The sequence below is a fragment of the Symphodus melops genome, assembly GCF_947650265.1.
Source record: "Symphodus melops genome assembly, chromosome: 15".
Lineage (NCBI taxonomy): Eukaryota > Metazoa > Chordata > Actinopteri > Labriformes > Labridae > Symphodus > Symphodus melops.
The window spans coordinates 17,353,042-17,377,176 of NC_136705.1; the positions used below are offsets into that span (position 1 = coordinate 17,353,042).

Sequence of the window (24,135 nt, forward strand, 5' to 3'; positions counted from 1 at the left end):
TAACTGGTTTCCCATGTAAGGCAGAAGGTCATTGTCTTTGTTACTTAACTACTTTACAGTCCAAGAAAAAACATCCACACAGCAATGTTAAAAACGGAGCAAAACTCACAGTAACTCACCTCCTCTGTCAGATCTGTTCAGGGTCAGTGAGACCACAACGTTTTCAAAGAATAACGTATCAAAGGAAGAGCGCTTCATTTGCTGCTGACAGTAACAATGCATCTACAGCTACAAATGTGCACACATACAGTAATCTACTTCAAAGGTTTTATCTTCCATACTCCGAGAATGCAGACGGAGCCACTTACTATTTGATCTGAACATTAGCTATAATAAATGATATGATGGGGAAGTATTGCATTTTAAGTTAATTTTTGGCGAATTCACAAGAATCACAGAATCAAAGCAAAAGAGAAACACAAACGTCCTACATTTCCCATAATGCAACTAGATAGCATCTTTCTCAAACACTCTGTGTCCCATAAATGCCAGGGTTTCAAAACTCAAACATCTCTTTTATTCTTATTTTATTATTATAGTTATCTTCAAAAAAAAAAAAAAGTAGAACCTCCTTAATAAAAGCAACTGGAGACATACAGAGCTATGTTCATAGGTTAAATACTACTCCTAGTGAGAAGTGAATTTGATCCCATCAGTGAAAACGCTGAAATACCAAAACACACACACCTTCTAAGACTGAGAGAAAACATGCAACATTGTCTGTGCCTCTTGCAAAATGATTGTGTACCTTTAATCTAAGCCCTTACAATAAAGTGAGTGAGATGCAGGGATGCAGCATCTCGCGCGCAGAGATGCTTTTCCTGGGTCTCCAGCCATGTGTGCAGGCAGTGCAAATGATTCATGTCACGTTGATCATCTCAGCATGTGAGGGAAGTGAGATCAGAGGAGGAGGAAACGTAAGTCTGCAGTGACAGGGGAATAGGTCTGCAGACAGACGAGACACACGATGGCTTTAAAAGTATCTCCCATACATGGGCTCTCTGACTGACATGGAGGTGTCTCTCTCTCTCTCTCTCTCTGAGTTGGAGCTGCACTACAGACTGACATGCATTTAGTTCAAGCTAAGCAGGAGAGACACGTCTGACCTTTGTGGAAATGCAGAGCTTTAATACAGGCAGGAAAAAAACCCCGATACATTTTCTGCAAACATTTACCCAGGGGCAAGTAAACTAGCTTTCCTCGCTCCTTTCCTCTGCAGAATATCTTTAGATAATGACATTTTTTGCACCTTTCACCTTACTTACACTCCGTCATTTTGACAGGAAAATAACAAGACTCAAACGCCACCAAGCATTGTGTTGACTCCCTGGCCTTGAAATCCGGCCAGAGCTACCCACTGGGCATCATCTTTCCACCCAGTATGATGCACATACGCAGGAAAGCACTTTAAAAGTTATTTCTACAGAGCTTTTTCCCCACCTTCATATGAGCCAGCATTAGCTCAAAAAAAATCTCTGTTCTTCTCCTCTGCCCTCTCACATTTCTGCTCATTGTCACGGCACAAATCTCTCTTGGCCCGGTCTTCGTGGCTGACATGTCTGTCATAGAAGTCCATGTGTAGCCGATTTATTCATTCGCTGTAATCTTTCTCCTGCTTACTCTCACCTCTATCTCTTTTATTTGTTTCCCTTTCTGCTTTACCACTGAGGGAGATAAAGACAAATAAAGCCACTGCTTCCTCGCTATGCCTGTCTATCCAGGCATAAAGCACCTCTCCATGGATCTCTGTGTGCGCACTCTGGCCCTGATTACAGCTGGCAGCGTCACTGATAATCATGTCATTTAGATGCAGGCTGTCCTCTGCTTCATTAGCAAGTGCGAGAAACCCAGACACAGTCAAACATGCTCCACTGCTGCTTTAACATTCAAGCAGGTTTGTAATAATAAAAAATGCAAATGGTGAGGGAGAAAAGTTTAAGAGTGGTGTACTGTATGCAATTATTGTTTGTCAACAGACAGTGATTTTTTTTTTTTTTAGCAGGAGAGAGTCTGGGATAACATGCAGCAAAGGGCGGAGGTCATATTCAAAGCCAAGACGGCTGCAACATAAACATGTTTAGCCTCCATACATGTGGTATGAACAGTGAAAGTTGTACATATAAAATGAAAGGTGCAGGAACACAATTAGGCAGATAGCTGGCTATGTCAGGCATACACTGTACATTTTTTCAAACTGCCAGCCCAGAAACTCTGACAAAAAAAAGCCATCTAGCTATCTAAAGAATGTACTTCCCATATTCAAATTCTTTTTAGCACTATTCTGCTTGACACTGTGTTGTTTAAGCCAGCGTGTAGATTTTACAGACATCCTGAAATGCAAATTGATGCAGACATGACGCATCTACCTTTCAGAGAAAAAAAACCAAAACACTTTTAAATGTTGATTTTCTTCTTCCATTGAGGACAGTTTGGACACAGCTCGCATGTTTGCTCGTTTTAAATCTACATCATGATGTTGTTATTCAGCAAACTCAAGACGCGTTAGTTGCAAGTAAATCATAAAACAATCGTTTCTATCGTACTCTCATACGGCTGATGTAAGCCAGAGTGAAGACTGTGTAACTTGCGATTTAGAGCGAAGCTTGAAAACCACCAGAAACAGATGAACAGAAATGAACAGACACTCCTCCAGGGGAATATATAAGGCAAGAAATTATGACATTTACTTTGCAGACGTTTTGAGGTGAACATTTCCTTTCACTTTTAATCCCAACACATCTTTGCTTCTCGGTCTAATTGGACTCAAAAGAATACAGCACTCAAACAAGGAAGGATAGGCAAGAAGTCATTTCATCTGTTGGCTTTCCCTGATGGACCGTGAAGTCAGCCATTGTTTTCAGAGGCATGCTTCACTGTGCATTTGCATTGTAAAATTGAAGTAGCTACAGACAAACACTGTCGGTTTTTGAAACAAATACAGTGAAGCCGGTGGAAACTATTGAGTTGGATGATGTACTGTTGGATTGTCAGCATGAGGCATAATCACTCTTGGACACAGTATCAATACAAAAACTTAGTAAGATTAACTTAGACTTGTTTGATCGATCAGACATCCTAAAAATCAATGGACTCCATTATGTGTTGTATTCTTTTCCAATGAGTACAAAGACACATGGCACACTGTCTGAACAATGGTAAATGCAATGAAATATGGACAACTAAAAGGCACAACATTGTTACTTGGAGTCAGTGAATCAAAACAGAACTGCAAAATGTCAACGTACCACTGTTTATGGATTTATCCTGCACACTTCACTTAGCAAACAGAGCAGCAATTTCAGAATGAAAGGTCACTGATCCTCTCCTCTCTCAACTACTAATGCTTCTTCTTATCTTATAATCGTGCTGAATAGGAGTGTCTGGCCTTCATTAAACCTATTAAAAAATGTAATAGCACAGTGAGTCATTGTAACTCATTTAGATCATAACAGTCATCTTTCTAAATTCTCTGCCTGACATCATTGGATATTTTTGGCCGGTGACGAGTCAAAGCAAAGTTTTCATGTTGGTACACTCTGTGCACATTTAAAATCTGCATCGCATAACTCCAGAGTCGCTCCGTGTGCGTTTCACTTTCTTTGTCTGACATAAATGTTGTAGTATGGGAACAGCAGGATGAGCTCACTGTTGCAAGCGGCTGCACAAACAAGCACGTTTTTTTTTCCAACAGTCCACATTTCTTCCCCTTTTTCTATTTGTAAAGTAAAAGGTCACTCAAGTTTTTCTGGGACAATGCTGGCGCTCGAGTTATTTTATTCATGTATTTTCTGGCAGAAATTTGTGGCACATTGAAACATGCACTTACAAGCTAAGAGCAATTTTCTTCATCAGAGTCTCTGCTGATCTTTGACCAATATGGGAGCTTTTATCTACTTTTATTGTCAGTGCTTAACACAGCCAGTAAAGTCACACACTCACAGGGACATTTTCGGGAGATTCTAATGTTTCTCCTTTTAAGTTAAATTACAAGCTTCTCAGTAGTCCTGAATAGAACGTTGTCTTGCAAATGACTGCATTACTGTTTCCATTTTTCTTGACCCAATCCCATCTGTTTGTTCAACAAAATCCCTGTTTCCTTGCTGTAACTCTGTCTTTTATCCATGCAGTCACAGCTCCTCCCTTAGATCACAGTTAGACGCAAAACAAAGAGGAGCTCGACTCACATATGTTGGAAAAGTCCTGGCAAAGTCATTTGTCAACTCATAACTCATACCTCCTAAATACGCATCAGGGACAGGGTACAACAGTTTAAAGTACAGCACATGTTCCATCGAACCAACAGCAAATTGTCAGCCTTTTCCCCGAGTAGATGAGCACTGTCTAAGATGTGGGGAGCCATATGTTTTTTATCATGTCTGCAAAAATATTTATGAAGAGAGTTTTTTGATCATCACCCTTCGACAGTCAAGCTTCCCGCTAACCAAGTCACAGTTGTGGGTCCTCCGCACTTTGCCGGGTGACTGAATCTCTTCAAGTGGAAAAAAGACCTCAGCACCATGTCATAAACACCGACTGCAGGATGTAATGGCACGCCACAAATATGAACTGCTACAGCACACTTCTCTTGGCTCAACCATCTTTTTTTTTTTCAACATCTGGCGAGCTTTCCGCCTGTGTTCTCAAAATTGGACAAATTCCCGTTAACATGTTAGGCTTAGCATGGTGGGGGTGGGTGGGTTTGTGTGAGTGGATACTTCATTTATTTGTACTCTGAAATGGTAACAATATGCGACAATGTCCTTTAGTCTTTTGGTTCTGTCTTCTTCACAGTGTTTCAAAATTCATCCTGACCACATTCATTTGTGGCTTGTGGGTCCCGCCATCAGACAAACCAGACTGGCAAAAGACCAAGGGTGGAATCTGGGACTGCGCTCTGTGTTGGTCTTATCTCCTTGCTGTTTGTTAACAGTCACAGAGTCCATCATTTGCAGCAGCACTGTTATCTCAGCGACACAGGCGACACGAGCAGAATGCTAGAGCAGCTGCTTTAGTCTCAGGCCAAAGTGCAAACAATGGGGAATCATGAAAAAATGATTCAAACTGCATAACTAGTTGAGCTTCATCAATCTTTATGACCTTTATGATGTGATTTAAAAAATAAAAAATAAAACCCTGAAGTTACCCCAATAGCTTCTCAAAAAGTTGCCAGTTTAGGGCAGGATATTGAGGTCCACTGTACACATCGTCTTCGATTTATATAGTTCGGGGGGAGAAGAGCGGGGTGAAGCTGTTCTGTCTCTGTTCTGCCATCAGAGGTAGCAACAGAGGTGTCACAGAGGAGAGAAGGCAGCAATGTGTAACTTTGGAGCCAGCAAGGCGCAAGACCGCGGTGTGTATGTGAAGCTCCTCTTGTTTGTTTACATGACGGCCTCGTGGCTCTGAAATGCCTTAACACAATTTGAAATCACACACTGTGACACCAACGTTAAGCTTTGTAACAACCTTGCTGTTAAATTGCAATCTAAAAGGAGCCTATGACTGAGCTAATAAAATCAAATCTGAAACCTTTGTAACGCTGATAATCAGGTGTTGATTATGGACCTCCTGAATATTTGTTAGGTGCCGTTTGTCTCTTTTGAAGCATCCAAGCCTAGTTATAATCACTGAAAACGGGCAGTGTAATAGACTGATTGAATGTTGACAATTAGCTGCCAAAGTTCACAAATTAAAATGTGAAAATGTTTTATCTTAACAAAAAAAAAAAGGAGCGAACTGATGAAAACCAACAGTGGACATCACAATGATGAATCGGTGATGACATATTTAGTTTAGTTTGACTTCAACCACAGCAAAAGTTGCAACTGACACTCTGTTGTTGTATTAAACAACATCATCCTTACCCTGTGGAGGGGGTCATGATGCAGCCTCCCCGGTCAGCGGTCATCCTACAGCCACAGCCGCGCTCTGGGGTGTCGTGGTTCATGCCAAAATTGTGTCCAAGCTCGTGTGCCAAAGTCACGGCTGCACCCAGTGGGTTCTCAGAGTGATCCTGAAATGCATCCAAGTACATTAGAACATATAAAGTGTTTAACCTTGAGTAAAGTTTAATCAATTTTACTAAAGGAAGCATTCAAAATAAAAAAATTAATGGCACTATCATTCAAAAAAACACCCCTCCAAAACGAGTAAAAGGGTAACGCTGAAATCACATTTTAACAAATTCCCAAAACCGTCCAATCTGTCCCCTCTTCCCTTTTCTATTACTCATTCTCCTCATGGAGACCTGGATTCATCTGCCATTCTATTACCCCTGCAGACCCAATCATACCTGCTGCTAGGGGAAACAGCTATTGCAGTAAAGCTCCATAAACTAGGCGCCGTATGACTCGCCACTGAATTGATAAGCAGTACACTTGCCCTTCACCAACAGACAGAGATGAAGAATGAGTGAGAGAGGCGGACGATTCAGTTTCCCCTTGTTTAGTAGGTAGACAGTTTGAGAAGGGACCTGGGAGGAGGTTGATAAAGAATTGGGAACTTTGAAAGGTAACTGACAGAATGACCAAATCCTCTCCACCTTCAGTTACATCATTGTGTGACGAAACCATTATTTTCTCATTATAATTGAATCAGCGTGTGATTAAAGATGCGCAGCTACACACATGGTATTGTTCCTCATGTTACATAACAGAAACACTCCGCCATTAACACTTCTTAATCTGAAGTAATTTATGATACAATACACTTTATTGTCATCTTGTTTTGTCTGGTAGTGTTTTTGAATAAATGTAAAAACTATTTTACAAAGGAAACCAAATGTAATACTAGACTCCATTTTCGGGGAGTCTTTCTTTTGTCAGGTGGAAGTGGCCTAGTAAGGAGGGGAGAGGGCAGGAAGTAACTGGTTCAAGTGAAGAAATTAGTCCAGCACTTAACCTACGACAAAACAATGATCAAGCTAACAACTCTACATTGCTTCAGAGAGAGGGAGGTAGATCTGCTTCAGTTAAAAACCCAGCTATGCTAGCTGTTTAGCGTCTACTTGTTTAATACTTGTTTGGTTGTGTTATTATCCTAAACTGGTTTTCCCATCAGAAAAGAAAAAAAAAAACCAATTCCCCCAAATCTGTTTCTTTTATTGCAGTCATTTTCACCATTCCTTATTTGAGTATAGATCCACATACACTTCATGTCTGTCCAGGTAGATTATTAATACTGTGGTTTTGTTTCTCCATAGACAAACTCAACATATCTGCAGGTTTTCACGTAGACAAGTATTATTGTTGACTGTGGGCCACGAAAGAGCCTACAATAACTCACTTTAACACAAAATAAATGATGAGACTATAAATGACCATCACGACTATCTGCCAACATGCAGCCAGGAGAATCGTGTTCCAGCTTAATGAGCAACAAAAAGCTCTAAAACAGTCGGACTTGTATGAGATTCTTCGTAAAGTATCTCAAATCTGGAAACCCCAGAGAAAAGGTTCGCCCAAGCAGCTCTTGTTTATCTTACTGTGGTCTTATGTTCTCCACCATGTACATGAGAAAATCACATGCTTCCACTGAACAGGGGGTCATAAGTTGGAGCTGAGGCCAGGCCAAGTTATTTTCTCTGATTACAGACGAGCGTCAGGGGGAATGCTCACCGCCTTTTTACAAGAAAGATCGGAAAACTCCCCTCTTCCTCTGTCACATTTATCAGTTTCTCTCTCTCTCTCTCTCTCTGTCCCTGTGTGCCATTTTTGGTTGACTGCTTCCACACAACAAAGGGTAATATCAGAGTCAGCAGAAATGGATGAAACTGTTGGAAGCCACAGTCATTATTTTGAAGCAGCAATGAGCCGCTGCTGTGATGGTGAGAAATTGATAGTATTGGTTACAGGAAATGCTCTGATAGTCCTTCTGATATCATTTCAAGCCATGTGAGAAAAAAAAAAAAAACTCCCATAAAAGAAAATCTTATAAAAGACACTGGCCCGGTTTATAATCCGAACCATTCACATACAAAGTCTCATGTCAGTTCATATAAAGAAGACAGAATATATTTTAATATAAACAGACAAAAACATGCAGACCACATAAAGGATTTGAGCCTGATTAACACACATGGTAGTGTCTGGTTTGAGAAATGGTCCATGTCATGTGGCCGCCCTCTAACTGGTTACACAGCCCTTTAATCTCAGTCCAAACCATCTGCCATCTGTAAATAATGGGGAAGACAAACATCTGGAGAAGCCTCAGCTTCAGCAGAAAACATATCTGTTAATGGGGGATGCACATCTGGGCCAGGGCGTAATAGCATTGGGCTGATAACCACTTAGTGATTTGGAATGGGTGTCAAGCAGGCGGCTAATTTACTGTGTAAAAATTAAATGTATCAAGGCATTTTCAAATATATACAACATATTATAAACAACAAATCTAAATGTGTCTTTTGTAAACATTGATTTACCTCATGTCAATAAAAAATTGTAAAAATAAAAATAAAAAGAATAAAAATACAAACTCTGAGCTTTAAAGACCGAAACATTTATAAGAACTCACAAAGGTGTGAGTATCTCCAGTCAAATCTTTCTCTGTGTATATTTGTACAGATCTCTATGTGCACAATGCTGTTTGTGATAATGATGAGGGCGTGAATATCGAGGGAGTGTCAGCACAAATATTGTTAAGGTTAAAAGCATGACTTCCTGCCAGACCTGTCCGTAAAACATTGAACACCTTTTTTTGTGTGTGTAAATCACGTCTGGATTGCGTTAGCCCCTCAAATCAGAACAATGTCCACACTGATACGATCAGGCTACAACAGAGGAAGAAGAAGGGGTGGAGGAGCGGTGGAAGCCGCTTCAAGGTTTTATACTCACCATGACAATGCCTCCAGACTGCTCAGCTGTACACATGCTCATAATGGGCGCCATGCCAATGGTGGTGCCCTGGAAGTAGACCCCACTGCAGAGAGCAGAGGACAAGAGGAGGGAAGAGAAACGATCCATGTTAGAGGAGAAATGGCTGGTCTTCATTTAAATGTATAACTTCAGCTAATATTAAAAGCATCAATGATGTTTAAATTAATATGTCTGGCAAGATTTGAAATGTTTTGTATGAACTGTGTTTAAAAAAAAAAAGGCAATCGTTTACGACAAACAACAACATCATTTGCATTCAAAAATATAATTCCCATTTTCCATCAGCCAGCGAGTTGAGGAGCAGTTAGAAACTGTTTTCCTTCTTCACCTAAAGGGAGACTGACCTAAGTATGAGTAGTATGAACCTCTATTTTCTAAACATAGAGGTATATGACATGATGGTAGCTAGATGCATAGGGAACAATTAATGACTCTTAATGAGTGGAAGAATACATGTTATCCTTTAACAGAATCATGAGTACATATGTGAAGTGCCGCTGATTTTAAATGGGGATTTAAGGATCCGTCTAAACCAGTAAGTATGTTAATGTGTTTCAATTAAATTTCCACCTGATGAGCTGAGCGTTATCATGAGGTCTCTGAGGCAGGAGCTTGACTTTCCTCCAGTCCAGGAACTCGTGCAGGGTGTTGAACGGATCCTGGGTGATGGGACATTTATCGGAGTCACTCCATACCTCCAGACCCACGAGAGCCACCCGGATGTCCAGGGCCCTGTAGAACTGGACGGAAGCATGTGGATAAGCAGAGAGTGAAGAGGATACAAAGGATTAATGGAGCCTAGATTACAAGAATGGCCAAACAGATGCACATGGAAATATTAGAGCATGTAACCATTGTTAACATAATTCACAGGATCAGATTTAACTTCACCCTGGCAGCTTTACGTCTTCTTTGTGCACAAGAATCATGTTTTTGACATGACCACAGCATGTGTTCTTCATGTCTCTATCCATGTTTTTCCTGTTTAAATCCATCTGTCTATATATCTGCTAGCAGTAGATCCTCAACCCTGGCAGAGGTTTTAGACGGACTAAAAGCAGCTGTTTGAGCAGGACATTAATTTATCACACAGTCATCCCATTAATCTCCGCTGCCAGCAATATTTCTATTTTAAAAAAAGTGATTTATCCCTCCTGTGCAGCGAGGGGAGGATGTTTTACCTTGTCCACATAATTGGCTATCTCTGCCAGTCTCTGTTTCACCTTCTCCACATCCCTTCCCTGTTTCTGAAACTGAAAAGAAAATGACACGTTAACAGTGGTGGTGATGGAAACACGCTGACAAGTCGCTGTGTTGCACGAAGACCTAAATGATACTCGAAGCATCCTTTTTCAGAACTAAACAGCATAAAACAACAACAAACACCCAGAAAAAGCAATATGTTTTACTGTGTGTTAGGCAGCTTGTCAAGCTGTGACCATCTGGATACAGAAAAATCTCCTGGTGTTAGAGAGACACATGGCATGGCTGCAGGGAGAGTCTATATTGGCAGATCTGACAGCCGGTAAAGTTTTGGATCTAAACTGCTGCAAAGTCAGACCCTCTTTATACACCAAAATATCGTCCCCCTGCATTGGTGCTATATTTTGGATCTCTTTTTATTTCTCTTCCCACCGTTTCCTTTCCTTTCATTAACTGGCTGATATTAGCAGAGCACTGCCAGGAGGAAACACCCCCCCCCCCCCCCCCCCCCAAAAGAGCCTGTCAGTGCTACAGGAGACTCTTCTGTATCCACACAGCTTTTTCCTGTTTCCGGTCTGCTCCGCTGGGGAATCATTCAGCACTTCCCGACAAAACTTAGCCTCTGCCACAAGACCACAGTGCTTGTTGCACACTGACCTAATTCTGCAGCTCCAGTGGGACAGGCTCGACTGTTACTACAGCTTACCCAGCTTAACCATGAAGGGTTGCTGTTGTTTCAGTGTGTGTTTTTTGTTTGGTGTAGCAAGTGCATTTGTGGCGCATTACCTCTCTGTTGTCCGCAACAATGATTAGCTCGACGTACTTGGTTGTCTTCTGGGCATGCCTTTTATGCTGAGGATAAAACAGAGATGCTGCACATGAGATTTTCTCTCCCAAAAATTGATAGCTCGTTTACAGTTGATCCTCCAACAGAAAATCCCACTTTGGTAAACATAATCCTGGGACAATAAACCCTGAAACAGAAATGTGTTACTCTCTGTGGAACCTGCTTGAAAGCCCTAAGATAAACCTGAACAACACGTGCTTGGTATCTTTACGACAGCTTGATAACAAAACCAAAATCAGTTTGAAAAGAGGCTACGCTCTGACACTGTCAAAGTACGCTTACCAAGACTTGATTGATATTTTATGTTTTGTACTTGCCAACTATGTCTTGGCTTTATGAAATAACTTGACCCCTTGAGTAACTACATCATATAATTGTAAGACTTAAACGTGTGTATATAATAAAAAGATTTATCATGTTAAATACGCTCTTTCAACTTTGCTACATGGTAGCTGTAGCTTCTTATTTAGCATTAAAGGTATGGAAATGTATCAATCTACATAAAAAAAAATCAAGCTGAAAAAAAGTATACTATATCTTTAAGTTAAGCTAGCTGCTACCAGACCCTTTTTTATTACAAGCATTTCATAGCTCAGACAAGCCAGGGCATCACACAAACTCATACCAGCCTACACAACTTCATTCATTTACCTCTAAACCCAATGTTCTGATCGTTAAGGCAGAACTAATGCTCTTCTAAAAATGCAAAGCCCCAGAATTACTCAGGGTTCATTAAGTACTGTATGCTGGTAGCTTCCACTTCCTGACTCATATGAAGTTTTTAATGCTTGGGAATAGTGGCAGATGGATGCTGCACCTGCTCCATGTAAATGATTGGCCAAACCTGCATGGGCCCTCGCCTTTGGGCTCAAATGCAGATAAAATGTGTCAAGCCCAAGGCATCATCCTCTGGGAGCTTATCCAAGTTGGTCAGCTTGCCAATTTGCTGATCTTTGGTCAAATGCCAATCTATCTTTCATCAAGTGAACGTAAGTGAAATCTCTTCAGGGGCATTCGTCAATTAAACTAAAAGAGAACAAAATGTAGCTTTAAACTGTAATAAAAACAAGCTTTGTGATGAAAGAAAACAAAATGATACTGCTCTCACCCTCGAGTGAAAAGATTGGAAGGGACTTTTGATGTGGTTTTCTGGGGTAATTGAGGACATATTGAAGCCGTGGCCGCAGGCTCCTGGGGTCAGTCTGAGTTCTTCCCCGCGGTAGATGAAGTGAGCACAGTTGTCATTGCCAGACACTGGCTCAATGATGAATGTTCTGTTCTCAAGTGCGATGAAGCCTCTGCACAGACAAAAGCGCAAATCTGAAAACAAAGCCTCAAAGCGAAACAAATCTCTCCAATGTAGAATTTGATAAATTGTGGCTCTCTCTATTAGAATATGTGACGACTGAGGAAGACCCTGTTTTTTTTCTACTTGCAACAGGAGCAAGCCATACAAGACGCTTTTAACACAGGCCTTGTTAGGGTGAAACTTATCTTAGCTTTATCCACCAAAGCGCTTGGAAATTCCCAAATGAGTTCAGAATTTGTAGTGAACAACTTCCTTTATGTGTAGATAAATGATCACATCCCAGGCTTCAGATCAATAACATTTAACCCAAATGTACTGAACATTTTCCTTAAAATAAGCTCTTACCGACTTGATTAAAAGGTCAACATTGAACATGCCTCCAAAAATGTCGTTTACTTAAGCAGAGGATAACCGTGAGCATTTCAAAACTTTGTTGCTGATGTCCAAATCTCCAATCTTCTAACTGCGGTTGCTCATTAGCAACAACTAGATGCCAATTACTGCCAAAATGAGTGCAGATATTTACTGGACGTCTCTGCGGACAAAGACAACGAGGCATGACATTTTCCACTATTCCTGCGGGTCACACATCAACTCACTGACAGCACACTTAAGGGGCTTAGGAGGGATGGGCTGCTCTGCCGAATGACTATAAGTAAATACAAACATTGCAGTGGCAAATAGCACTTAAAGGGCAGTGCTGAGACGCTGCTTGAATACAAAATGAGTGATGATCGTGATCCCTACCGAAGGCCTGAGCAGGTGCTGAGGGAGACATCAGAGTCTGGATGCGCCTGCACTTCGCCATGGTAGTAGCAGTTGTCCTAAAAGAGATAAAGAGTTACTTGGTTGTTGTTTTTATGAGGCACTACCTGACTTCCAAACCACCATCAACCTCTGATCACGAGCTCCTGTGAGCCAAGATCAGCCACATGGTATCACCCCGAACTTTACTTTCCTTTGTAAAATTGTTCTTGCAATAAACGTTATTTGCTGACTTATATTTTTGTCTACTTTATGTTGCTGTCCAAGACTTGTAACAATCTGCTATCATAAGACCAAAGAGGACAAGATACATTGGAACGCTTTCCTTTCATCCACCTCTGCGCAAAGTAGTCTTTATGAAACAGACGCTGCTGGAAAAAGGAGCAGAAGAAATGACACAGATGGGAGTTGACAGTAATATAGTAATTGTGTTTCTTTTGTCATTCCACTAGAGAGGTCTGGTAGAGAGAAAAGAGGGCATTTAAGGCTCCTCAGACACAATGAAAACACTTTTGTATGAACCCAAGGAGAACTGAAGATGTGGCTGTCTTCAGGAGGGACAAAGGTCTCCATTCACGGTTTAGAAGTGTTCAATTCATCCTAAATCAACTATCATTAGTCACTCAGCAGACCATTTCTCATCCCCACAACTGAAGCACAGGAGGAAAATACTTTGGGGTGAGATTGAGGTTACAATTCAGGCAATGAAAAAAAAAAGAAGCCTTTTGATTCTCAGCTCTTCTGTTTGACAATTACAGTAGACAGACTGAACCAGGTGGTGATGAAATGGTAGTTCATTACATTAGGTTTAAAAATAGAGCAGCTACAAAAGGCTCTGTGCTGAGGCTATGCCTGACCTAGATTACTTCACCTTTCTTTCAAGAAAACATCAGGCAGCAATAGTGATTGTCTCCCTCGGTTATCCTCAATATGTCTGTGATTTTAAAGAAAATGGAATATTAGGTCATCAGGTTTTTTTGTGTGTTTTTTTTAGATCATTTTCCTGAAGCTACGCAAAAGCAGAACATTGATGGAATCCTCGTTATACCCTGTATTATGCAGGATTTACATTTTATTTCCCCTTTGATGGCTTTCAGAGAGGAGAAAATCTTTTTGTGAATGTGAGACAGTATTACATGATTTATTTATTAGCTTGTTCTTAATGTTTAGTGAAGATACATTTACTTAATGTATATTTGACCCGTTTTTTTCTACTGAAGAATCCGCCGATCAGATCTTCTTGACATCTTTAGAATATGGGGATTTGCTAAATATTTAAAGCAACAATATGCATTTTCATCTTTAAACAGTAGTTTCAAAGCTTGATTTAAGAGCACAATAACTTTAATCAAGGAGAAAGTGTCTCTCCTATGCCCACAGCGAGGCCTGACTGACTTTTTACTGCCATGCTAACCTGAGACATAAATTGGGTTAGAAGACTTTTACAAGACACAGATCACAATACAGCGTAACGTTTAGTCAAAATCTGTCAGAAATAATATCTGCATGGTTGCACACCACACTTCTTGCTCAGTCATGTTTGCGTTTTCGTCTCTTAGCTTCATCATTTTCAACCTCAGTCCTTGTATCAAAGCAATCAAAGTTTCAGACTGCGTTGTCTATTTTCTTGTTGATCTTCAAGTAAGCTTTATAGGTGTGGAAACTTACAAGCTTCAACTAGCATTACGAAGGACCCTCTCAAATTTTGCCATTTAGCCAAGGCTCATAGATACCATGGCAACAGTTAAATACACATGCACACACTTTGAGGATGCTTGCAGTGTCAGGTTGATTAGCTTCTCGCGATGTCTTTAGGGGGCTAAAGTGTATCAAACCAATTTCCTGTAGTTGCTTTAAGTAAGGTGCTACGTGTGACAAAAATATTTGCAAAGCATGAGCTTTTAATGGTGACCCGTCACAACTCCTACTTCTACAGGGAAGTATCTTTTGTGTAAAAGTGCAGGTTAATTATTATAGGTGTTGAATTGAATGCTGGAGCAGCCGCAGGAAAAGTGTGATTTTTTTTCTTAAGAGTGTGTTGTCTCGATAGATAATAGGATGGCAGAGTTTATTTACAGTCCTTGTCATTCCTCTGATGCCTGATAACCATATGTCTGAGTTCAGTGACAGCAGGTGCTGAAAGTGTGCAGCTGTTTAAGGCTTATCGAAGACAATACAGTGCATCTATTTGACAGCCTGATGCAATGCTTGTAACTTCCGCCCACTTAAAATGAAAAGGTGTGTGTGAATGAGAGATAGAAAAACAGAGGGAGAGAGAGAGAGAGAGAAGAAAGAGAGAGCTAGAGAGAGAGGGAGGGAGAGAGAGAGAGAAGACAGAGAGAGAGAGAGAGAAGAGAGAGAGAGAGAGAGAGAGAGAGAGAGAGAGGGAGGGAGAGGGAGGGAGAGAGAGAGAGAAGAGAGAGAGAGAGAGAGAGAGAGAGAGGGGGGGGGGGGGAAGAGTTGTTTGCATAACTATGCAGTAAATAGACTTGTCAGTCATCACAAAATTACCAAACATTCCCCCTCTGAGCATCAAGCAACTTGTCAAAACTGTCCTCACAGTAGCTCTATGAAACAAGGATTTCCATCCAACTTCACCTCCATCGAGAGAGGCAAGACTTTTTTTTTTTAAAAAAAGAAGAAGAATTAGAACCGCTCTGTTAAAGTCTGTTTTTGCAACTTTAAGAAAATGGCTGAAAATGCCAGCCTGTTAAAAAGAAGGGAGAGAATGCTCTTAAAATACTGAATGATCATCAATCTTCTCTTCATTTTCAAAAGCAGTTCAGATACTTCTGCTGGCGCACCAAAAAAAAAATGTGTCTGGAATAGATCAGCTGGTAATAGGGGATTTGAAAAATAAAAACCCTGATGGCAGAGTTGGCTGAAAAACCTCCAGCATAAAACACAGCTTATCATCAAGTAGGCCACAGGACAGACTTAACATTCAGAAACTGCCAGACGCTTTCCTATATGTGTCTCGTCGTGATGACAGGAAAGACAAAGAAAATCACAGTCTTAATTCAATCCAAAAGGCTATTTTCATCTGATGCATTGCATGAAGTGTACTTTAACAATGATGTACTATAAGATGAAAAAAAAGCCCAACATCTGTCTCAGGGATCACATTTAACAGTGTGCCAGCAGAGCACCACTGCACGTCCACTCTCAGCCATAAATGTCAAAAGCGTTAGAGTGTCACCGTACCGTTGTTCTGTGAGAACCGGTGACTGCACTTCCATCCTCCTGGTAATGTGTCTCAGTGTAATGGCTTGCAAAAAGGCCCCTATGAAAGGAACAAACACAACAAAAGGAAGAAACAGACATTAAACATCCAGGTTTGTTTTATTCAACAGGGTTAATAGAAATGACTTTGAAAAAAGTCTGTGTGAAGAATCATGCTAAGAAAAGTAAAGCCTTGGTGCAGTATTTCATGTAGAGTCAGTATTGCTTATGAGGATTTGGGAGATAATTCTGGGAGATTTCTGAGGCTGGGAGGGACTTCATTTTCTGTGAATTTATTACGTGATTTGTACATGTCCTTAAATCCTTTGGCATCCTGCATGACTGAGTAGAGTCCCTGCTGAGGTAATTATATAGTGCATGTTCTGTACGTGTGTGTGTGTGTGTGTGTGGAGATATTTTAAACTCTTACTGTGTGTATGCTTTTTCTTCCTAAAGCCATGAGCAGATGGACACAGTGAACCCCACCCCAAGCACTGGCAAAGGAGCAGCAGGAACACCCATCTTTTGCAGCTGCATAATTACCCTGACATCAGGCAAGATGATTTCAGGATGTGTGTGTCTGTATGTGTGTGTGAGTGTGTGTGTGTGTGTGTGTGTGTGTGTGCGCGTGCCAGAGATGAGAGAGAGGACCAGAAAGTCACAAGGTACCAGCCAATGACATGAACAAAAAACGGTGTGTCTGACAGGTACTTAACAATAAGTGTGTGAAATACAGAAAAAACGTTCACAACACCAGAGTCAAAAGGTAAAAAGGATGAAAAAATGACACTTTGAATCCGTAGTGGGCTAAGTACAAAATGGTTCGAAAAGAAAACAAACTGTCAAAACTAAAACTTCAAGAATAGGGGATTTTTTTCTCCAAAAAATAAGGGAGTCAAAATGACAGACAGAGGATTTAGTTTGAAAACCCAGCGCTTGCCCAATTCAGTAGGAATCACAAATATCCCAAAGCGCTCTGCCATCTCACACAGATTGCATGGATCACAAGCCACACACACACATACACACACAACTGTGCAAATAATGTTGTTTTTCCCACAATAAAAAAAACATTGCTAATATTCCTTCTGCATGTTTTAAGTTTGTTTTTTTGATTCGTTTCAAAAAGGATCAATCCTCTGTGGCTGGAGCCTGACTGCCTTTAACTTTGTTAAAAACTTATTATCGGGCCATTCGCGAGCTCTAAACCAAATCTGATAAGCCAGCAGCATGTAATGACTTTAAAGAGCTCGGTATGTCTCGTTACAAAATGGGTTACACATCAGAGGGCAGCATTCACTTAATAAAGAAAATTGCAAATATGTATCTTGATACCAAGCAAACACATTGTTTAAAAAATATCCTGACAAAAGTACCAATAAGGGAGAAATATGTGGAGTAAGGAGGGCGAAGTCGAATGATGTGGAAGTAAAGAAGGGATTTGTGTCGCGTGAGCGTTAATATCAAGCAAATGCTCTCGTGCTGGTCTTTGAGCGAGCCAGGCTGGCCCCAAGTACTATGATACACATTGTATCAAAGCTGCAGGACTCCGCCTGTAATCAACTTTTTTTTGGCAAGATTACACAGAGTTTATGAGGGCTGTGAATGTTTACAGTGGGTTTGAGGAGAGTCCCCTCCGCCTTCGGCTAGTTACCTTCAAGCTCTGTGGTTGTGGGATATTGTATCTTACTGCTGATGATCAGATGCTCTTGGTTGCCATTTCTGCCCCGCCTTTTTATGTTTCCCTCTTTGCCATTTTACTGTCACAGAATACATCTGAGCTGTTGGGCTGACAACACTCCTTTAAAAACCTCCAGAGCACACTGAAAAACTGGTTAAAATTTCACATTTTATTGAGCAGCCGTAGAGGCTTTTTTTTTTTTCCTCAACGCACCGAAGGCATGTCCTCATGTTTTTCCACAAGGACATTTCTTTCTGAATGCTTCAGAACCTCGCACCTCCTTTCATAGCAACAGCTCCCCACCTACCTGACCAATTTTGTAAAGGGGAGCATGCCGCCAATGAAATTACACACCAGCATTGGGATTGAGAATTGGTATTAAATTCGTCTAATTTCTCGTCAGAAAACCCAGTGTGATTTCTCCAAAATGTTGCTTTCAATTTCCTCTCAAGTATTTTCAAAACGACAGGTGATGGAATTTCTGAATGGAACAGAATTGTTACGCTTGTGATGGATGTGCAGAATGACTTTTTTTCCCCCCATCCAGCAGAGGAAGAAGATCGTCTCAGGGCCACACTGTCAAGTTTTTCTACCCGTCTAACTGTAATTGTAGAAATGTTGGTAGCAAACTGTGATCAGAACGTTTGCTATCATTCTGCTTTACAAACAAATGCCACAGACACATTGAACTTTTTTCCACCAAAGCGTTATATAAATCTGTTGTAATTGCTTGTGTCAATAACCATTGATTCACTTCTCCTTAGTGTGTGTTGCGATTCATTACACACAGCCTACTAACTAATTAAAGATTCACTAATGGTCGCCCAGGTTAATTGTGATGAATGAGGGCCGCTTAAAATAGCACCTTAGGGAGGCTGCCGGTACAGTTATTTCGTTTTCAAAAATGATCTCAGCCATTTATAAACTGCTCTTCAGAATAAATGACATTTCTTTGAAAATTAATTTACAGCCTGAATTATTAATCGCACGAGGGCTTCTTTACTGTTTGAAAATAGTTAGGAGCAAAATTTACAAAAGTGGAACGTTTTAACACGAACAACCTCCGTTGCCTGATGTCTTGCGTGAACACGTGTTTTCTTTTCCTATTAGCGGAGTGCACACATCCAGTTTATCCTACACTCCAGAGAGTCAATGGCTACGAGAGATATGGAGCACAATGCAGGGACCAAACAGACAGCACAGCAGAAAAAATATTACATTACAGTGGGCCACACATAACTTCTTATTCTTTTTCTGCTGCTGCATATAAAACTGTCAGATATTGCTCCTGTCGTTTCTCAAAATTGATTGCAGACAGAACTGTTAAGAACCGAGTTTTATTTGAAAAGAACAAATCAAATCATGCAGACACTGACTCGTCCACAGTGTAATCAATGATGCGGGAGCCTGATGTGCTCCGTGCTGTTTACATAAATATGTGGGTTTTTTTTTTACACAATCATTTTCTCGTGCATCCACGGAGTACAATGTTCCTTTAAGCGTGGAGGCTCATTTACATATATGCAACTCCATGCTTCATGTAATAATTCCCCATTACGCAAAGCCCCTCAAGCATGAAACCATTTGAGAGAAATATGGCTCCTCTTGCTGTCTTTCTGCTTCCTTTGAAGACTGCTAACTTCAGTGATTTTTTTTTAAATCCCCTCTACCCCACAAGCCTAACCCTTCCTATAGCTGCTCCTTATGGCCCCGTACGCCCAACTTGAAAAGGCGCAGTCTACCACAGGGGGAGAGAAAGATATAGAAGAGAGAAGGAAATAAAGAGGTGTGGTTGACATGTCTAATTCTATTTCCACATACCAATGCGTTCCAAATTGATTTACATACAGCTCAGTGTCCCTTCAGCTTAGGCTTGGCTGTAGCTTGTGCATTGGATTGTACAAAGGCAGGGAGAGAGGAAGCCAGAGAGAGAGAGAGAGGAAAATGAGGGAGGAAGGAGAAGAAGAGAGAGGAACACAGAATATCCTCTGAAATGTAGAATTAGTGCATGTTCCCTCAGTCCACTTCCCGGGTTCCATTCAACATTACTCATGAAGATGGGAACTTCTCTACTCAACTGTGAATGAAATTGAATTCATTTCATCAGTGATCATTATGTAGCAACCTTACAGTATAATGTTGTCTTCCATCTTTGTAGAACAAGTCTTCATATTGACATTGAAGGTGTAAAGCCAAACTTGCAATTCCGCTCTTGGTCTAAATGCTAAATGTGTTTGAGGTCAATGTAAAAGTCAGTGCACTTGTGTGTAGCTTAAACATTGTCATGATTACAGTTTTTCTTGTAAGGATTCTAACACTTGATAATTACCACTAAACACAACGTACAGCTGAGGCAGACGGCAACATGATTTGGTGTTTTGAAATTTAAAATCTGACCCACCAACTAAGCTACCGGTACATGAAATGTCAGGAAACAACATTTTACAATGATCCTATTGGGAACGTTGATATGAGTACAAAACTCTTGTGCAGTCCGTTCCACAGCTGTGAGGATATTTCACACTTCAGGTGTCAGTAGAGGTTAAAACATTTGGGCTGGTTTACCTTCTTGGATCAATCAATAGCTGCCCCAGTGGTTGTTTTTTTGGGTTTTTTTTTGCAATCTCACAGGGAGACATAACTGTCAAGATTCTTTAGTCTGGGCCAAAGTCGTGAACTGAGGCTGAGCGACTGACTTATCGACCGTCATGATCCTGATGCTAGCGTGACTAAAAAGTCGCATTAATGAGAGAGCGGACTTAAACATTCCAATATAAACGCTCCAGCAGGCAGAAGACCAATGTCAAACAAGAAGGGCCGATCCTATTTAAATATTGACTGACCGAAGCAAAGATAGCTCCTTAATGAGTCAAGATCCTCCCAGAATCATTTTCAGAACACCTTGTTCACGTCAAATCATTCTGCAATCAGTTCACATCAGTTCTGGATGACGTCAGTACTCATGATAAGACAAATAAAGAAAGAAGGACACAAAATTAGTCACTTCTACCAGTTGTTTTTAAGAGCCAGCGAGGCCCTGCAGATACATAATGTACCAATGACTCACACAGTCACCTGGAAGGCACACAACCTAAAAGCTACAGCGACAAGTAGGAGTAGTACAACTCGTTTTATAGATGACACTTCACATCAAAAACCAAATAAAAAACCCGCCTCTTTGTTGTTCAATCATCAACGGGGTAAACTCATTCAAACAACAATCTCTGTCTGTGTCCCTTACCTCAAGCTTCAAAGCACCATGTGTGATGTGGCGCCCGAGGCGAGCCAAGTCATCACATCAGTAAAACAAACCACGGAGAGAGAAACAAGGCTCTCAGCACAAGAAAGCAGCAGTGAATGATGAATCATGGTATAGTGATACCGTTACTTGACTCTCGCTCTTTCTGTGGACATCGTATTTTAAATAAACAATAGGAGTTGACAGGAAGTAATAAGTGGAAATGATAGCATGGGACGGTAAGGTCATACATGTATGACTTTTCTCCTGAGGGGCTTCTGCTGGTCAAGCATTGTTAGGGAAAAGACAACCACCCCCCCACCCCCCAACTTCATCATCATAGGAGGTATTGAAGGAGAAGTTACAGTAGGCTATGGGCTTTTTTTAGCATGTGAAGTGTGAAAATTACTGACATGACTTCTCCCACAAAGCTTGTTTTCATTGTATACCTTCATCGCTATTTCTGTTAAGAGGACGAAACAAATCAAATGCATTTTAGGTGAAATCACACGCCAGCATTTGGATGAGATTTAGTCCTAACACATCCTCAATTCAAAAAAAAAAAAAAAGCCAGCATGAATTCTCCAAATGCTGCTCTCAATTTCCCTTCGGTAAGTAAGAAACGGCAGGTGATGTCCAATTCTCCATTTATGAATGGATGAGAATTGCTGAGCTTCCAATGGATGAGCAAAATAACTTTTTTTTTAAAAACTGAAAGTGACAGCCTTTATCACCATGTAAGACGTAGTACATCCATAAACGAGCAATCAATAGAGAAGGATTGTGCACCAGCTGTTTTGTGACTTGTGTGAGCATCTGGAATTTACAGATCACTGGAGTCAATCTCTTTCTCTGGATATGCCCTCTCCCTGCGGTTTTTGTTTTCATTTGACAGCAAGGTGATGGTAACCTTATCTTTAATGCCTCCAGATATTTCTCCCTTTTACTACCCATTACTTTTTATTACCTTAGAGTCTTAAAAAGACAGAAATTGGGCAAAGTACAACGCTGCTGGTGCAAAAACTACAAAGATCCAAAATATGTTGGTGTAAAGCCCAACCCCTTTTTTTCTCCCAATGAAAGCAGGTGGCAAACAGGTGTGAAGCATTGCATTTTTTTACAGGGGATTTATCAATGTCAATATTTCCCTCAGTTGCAAACCTAACAGCTTCTATTAAAGCCAACACTGGTGAGGTACAGAAGAGCTCTTAATGAAAGAAGTGTTTCATAGCTGCTGGCCTACATGTCCGGAATATTTAACACCACAAAACGATTCCCACACTACAACATATCTAACTGTATAAAGAGCATGATGTCATATTCCCCTTGCACTCTAAACGGAATAGTTAGACAAACCAGCGGGAGGGTAAATGCTCTCATCTATAGTACAGTAGGAGAGAACCCTGTGCATTAATCAGCCGATTCGTCGAGCTGTTATAAAGCCTGCCTAGCTTGTTCATCTCTTGTGAAATAAGCGGCTGGTGTTTGTGTTACATACAGTACATGGAGGCTCTGTTGTAATAAAAGTTTTAACAGCTAAACATAGGACCATGAATTTCAAATGTGTAGCAAAGGGAGTGTTTAAAATCTTTCTTTACAACTAACAAAGCAGCTTATAGAATCCTTCTCGGTATTAGATGATGATGGTGTGAGCTCAAAACGCCTGGAGGCAACATCACCACAACACTAACAAGCACTGCACTGTCAACTCTTTATATGGTAAGCAGTTAAAAAAAACATGCTCATAAAAGCAGAGCAATGATTACATGCTTGATCCGTTTATTGAGGTAACTGATGCAAACAGTTTCAGTTCAATGGCATCTTGTTTTCATTATATTCAATCACTAATCAACCGGAAGAGACCAAATCCTCCCAGTACACTATCGTAACTGGAAGGCTTTGTTGAGCTCTCTGTTATAAATTTACTCTGAGTCATCCAACTACAAATTGATGCTGATGATGATGTTATTTACCCTGCTGAACTCAATCTGAACATTGGTGAATGTGCTACACTGTTTTTTTAAAATGATTTTATTGATGACAATGGTTTTGGTTGTACAATATAAAGGTATTTTTAAAGTGAAAGGCCTGTGATCTCAACAACACATTCATCGGCGCTTAATGTGGCAAGGTTCAGAAACCATCACATGGCACGTTTGCTTTCCTAGGTATTGACCATTGGGCCTTATTTAAATTGCATTGCATTCTAAATTTTACAAATGTAAAAAACAATGGGAGAGAATTGTGTCCTGGCATTAGCAGCAGCTCTCGAACTGGAAATTATACTTACAAAATCCAAGTGTGAGTGTAGAAGAGTAAAAAGTTGAGGCACACTGTTACAAGAGTTGCGTCATGGTTACTTGCAAGTTGAGGTATAACATAATTGGGTTGTTATTGATTTGTTTCTTTTCTGCAATTGTTGTTAACAAAGTTGATACCAGAAGACCTGCTCCTTCTTGATTTTGATTAAATTGAGTTATTTACAAAAAGAAAAAAGGTGCTGCCAGCTGAGTGAACACAAGCCCTATTATTCAACTCCTCCAGTCATCCTGCATTGATCTTTTATTTTCTCACAAGGTTTAAAGAAAAGTGATTTTAATGACATGTTCAGCAACCCAACTGGGGCTGGTAAAAATAAAACGTGGAACACACATCTCAGAGTTGATATGACCTTTATGTCGACACATGAGAAGAATAGCGTCATTATCATCTCTGTTTTCATGTAACCCAGTTTAAAAAAAAAACCTTGAGGAAAACCGAGCACATCATGCCTGAAAATGTATCCTATTGATAAATGTTCTGAAGTGAACTACAAAGAACATATTGAAAACATATCATACAGTAAAAGTGATTGTTGTTCACAATGTGCAACCATGCCAAGCAGATAAACGGCCGTGACACCTTCTCTAATGATTTTCTGCACACTCAAGCTAATACATGGCAAACAAGGCTGTGCAAATCTTCATTAAAAGTTTATGAGAAGAAGGGATTCTTAAG

The 24,135-nt window shown here is 40.5% G+C and overlaps 1 protein-coding gene across 2 annotated transcripts in view; it reads right to left on the minus strand.

Moving 5' to 3' along the window:
• The window catches only part of adam12b (ADAM metallopeptidase domain 12b), a 72,840-nt gene that overhangs the window by 23,311 nt on the left and 25,394 nt on the right, over window positions 1-24,135 (minus strand). For both annotated transcript variants that reach the window (XM_079362704.1, XM_079362705.1), the window contains exons 4-11: window positions 16,202-16,280; window positions 12,980-13,056; window positions 12,032-12,221; window positions 10,863-10,928; window positions 10,055-10,126; window positions 9,444-9,613; window positions 8,832-8,916; window positions 5,862-6,010 (exon numbers count right to left, since the gene is read on the minus strand). In XM_079362704.1, the coding sequence (XP_079218830.1) occupies window positions 5,862-6,010; window positions 8,832-8,916; window positions 9,444-9,613; window positions 10,055-10,126; window positions 10,863-10,928; window positions 12,032-12,221; window positions 12,980-13,056; window positions 16,202-16,280 (888 nt within the window). The remainder of the gene's footprint in view (window positions 1-5,861; window positions 6,011-8,831; window positions 8,917-9,443; window positions 9,614-10,054; window positions 10,127-10,862; window positions 10,929-12,031; window positions 12,222-12,979; window positions 13,057-16,201; window positions 16,281-24,135) is intronic.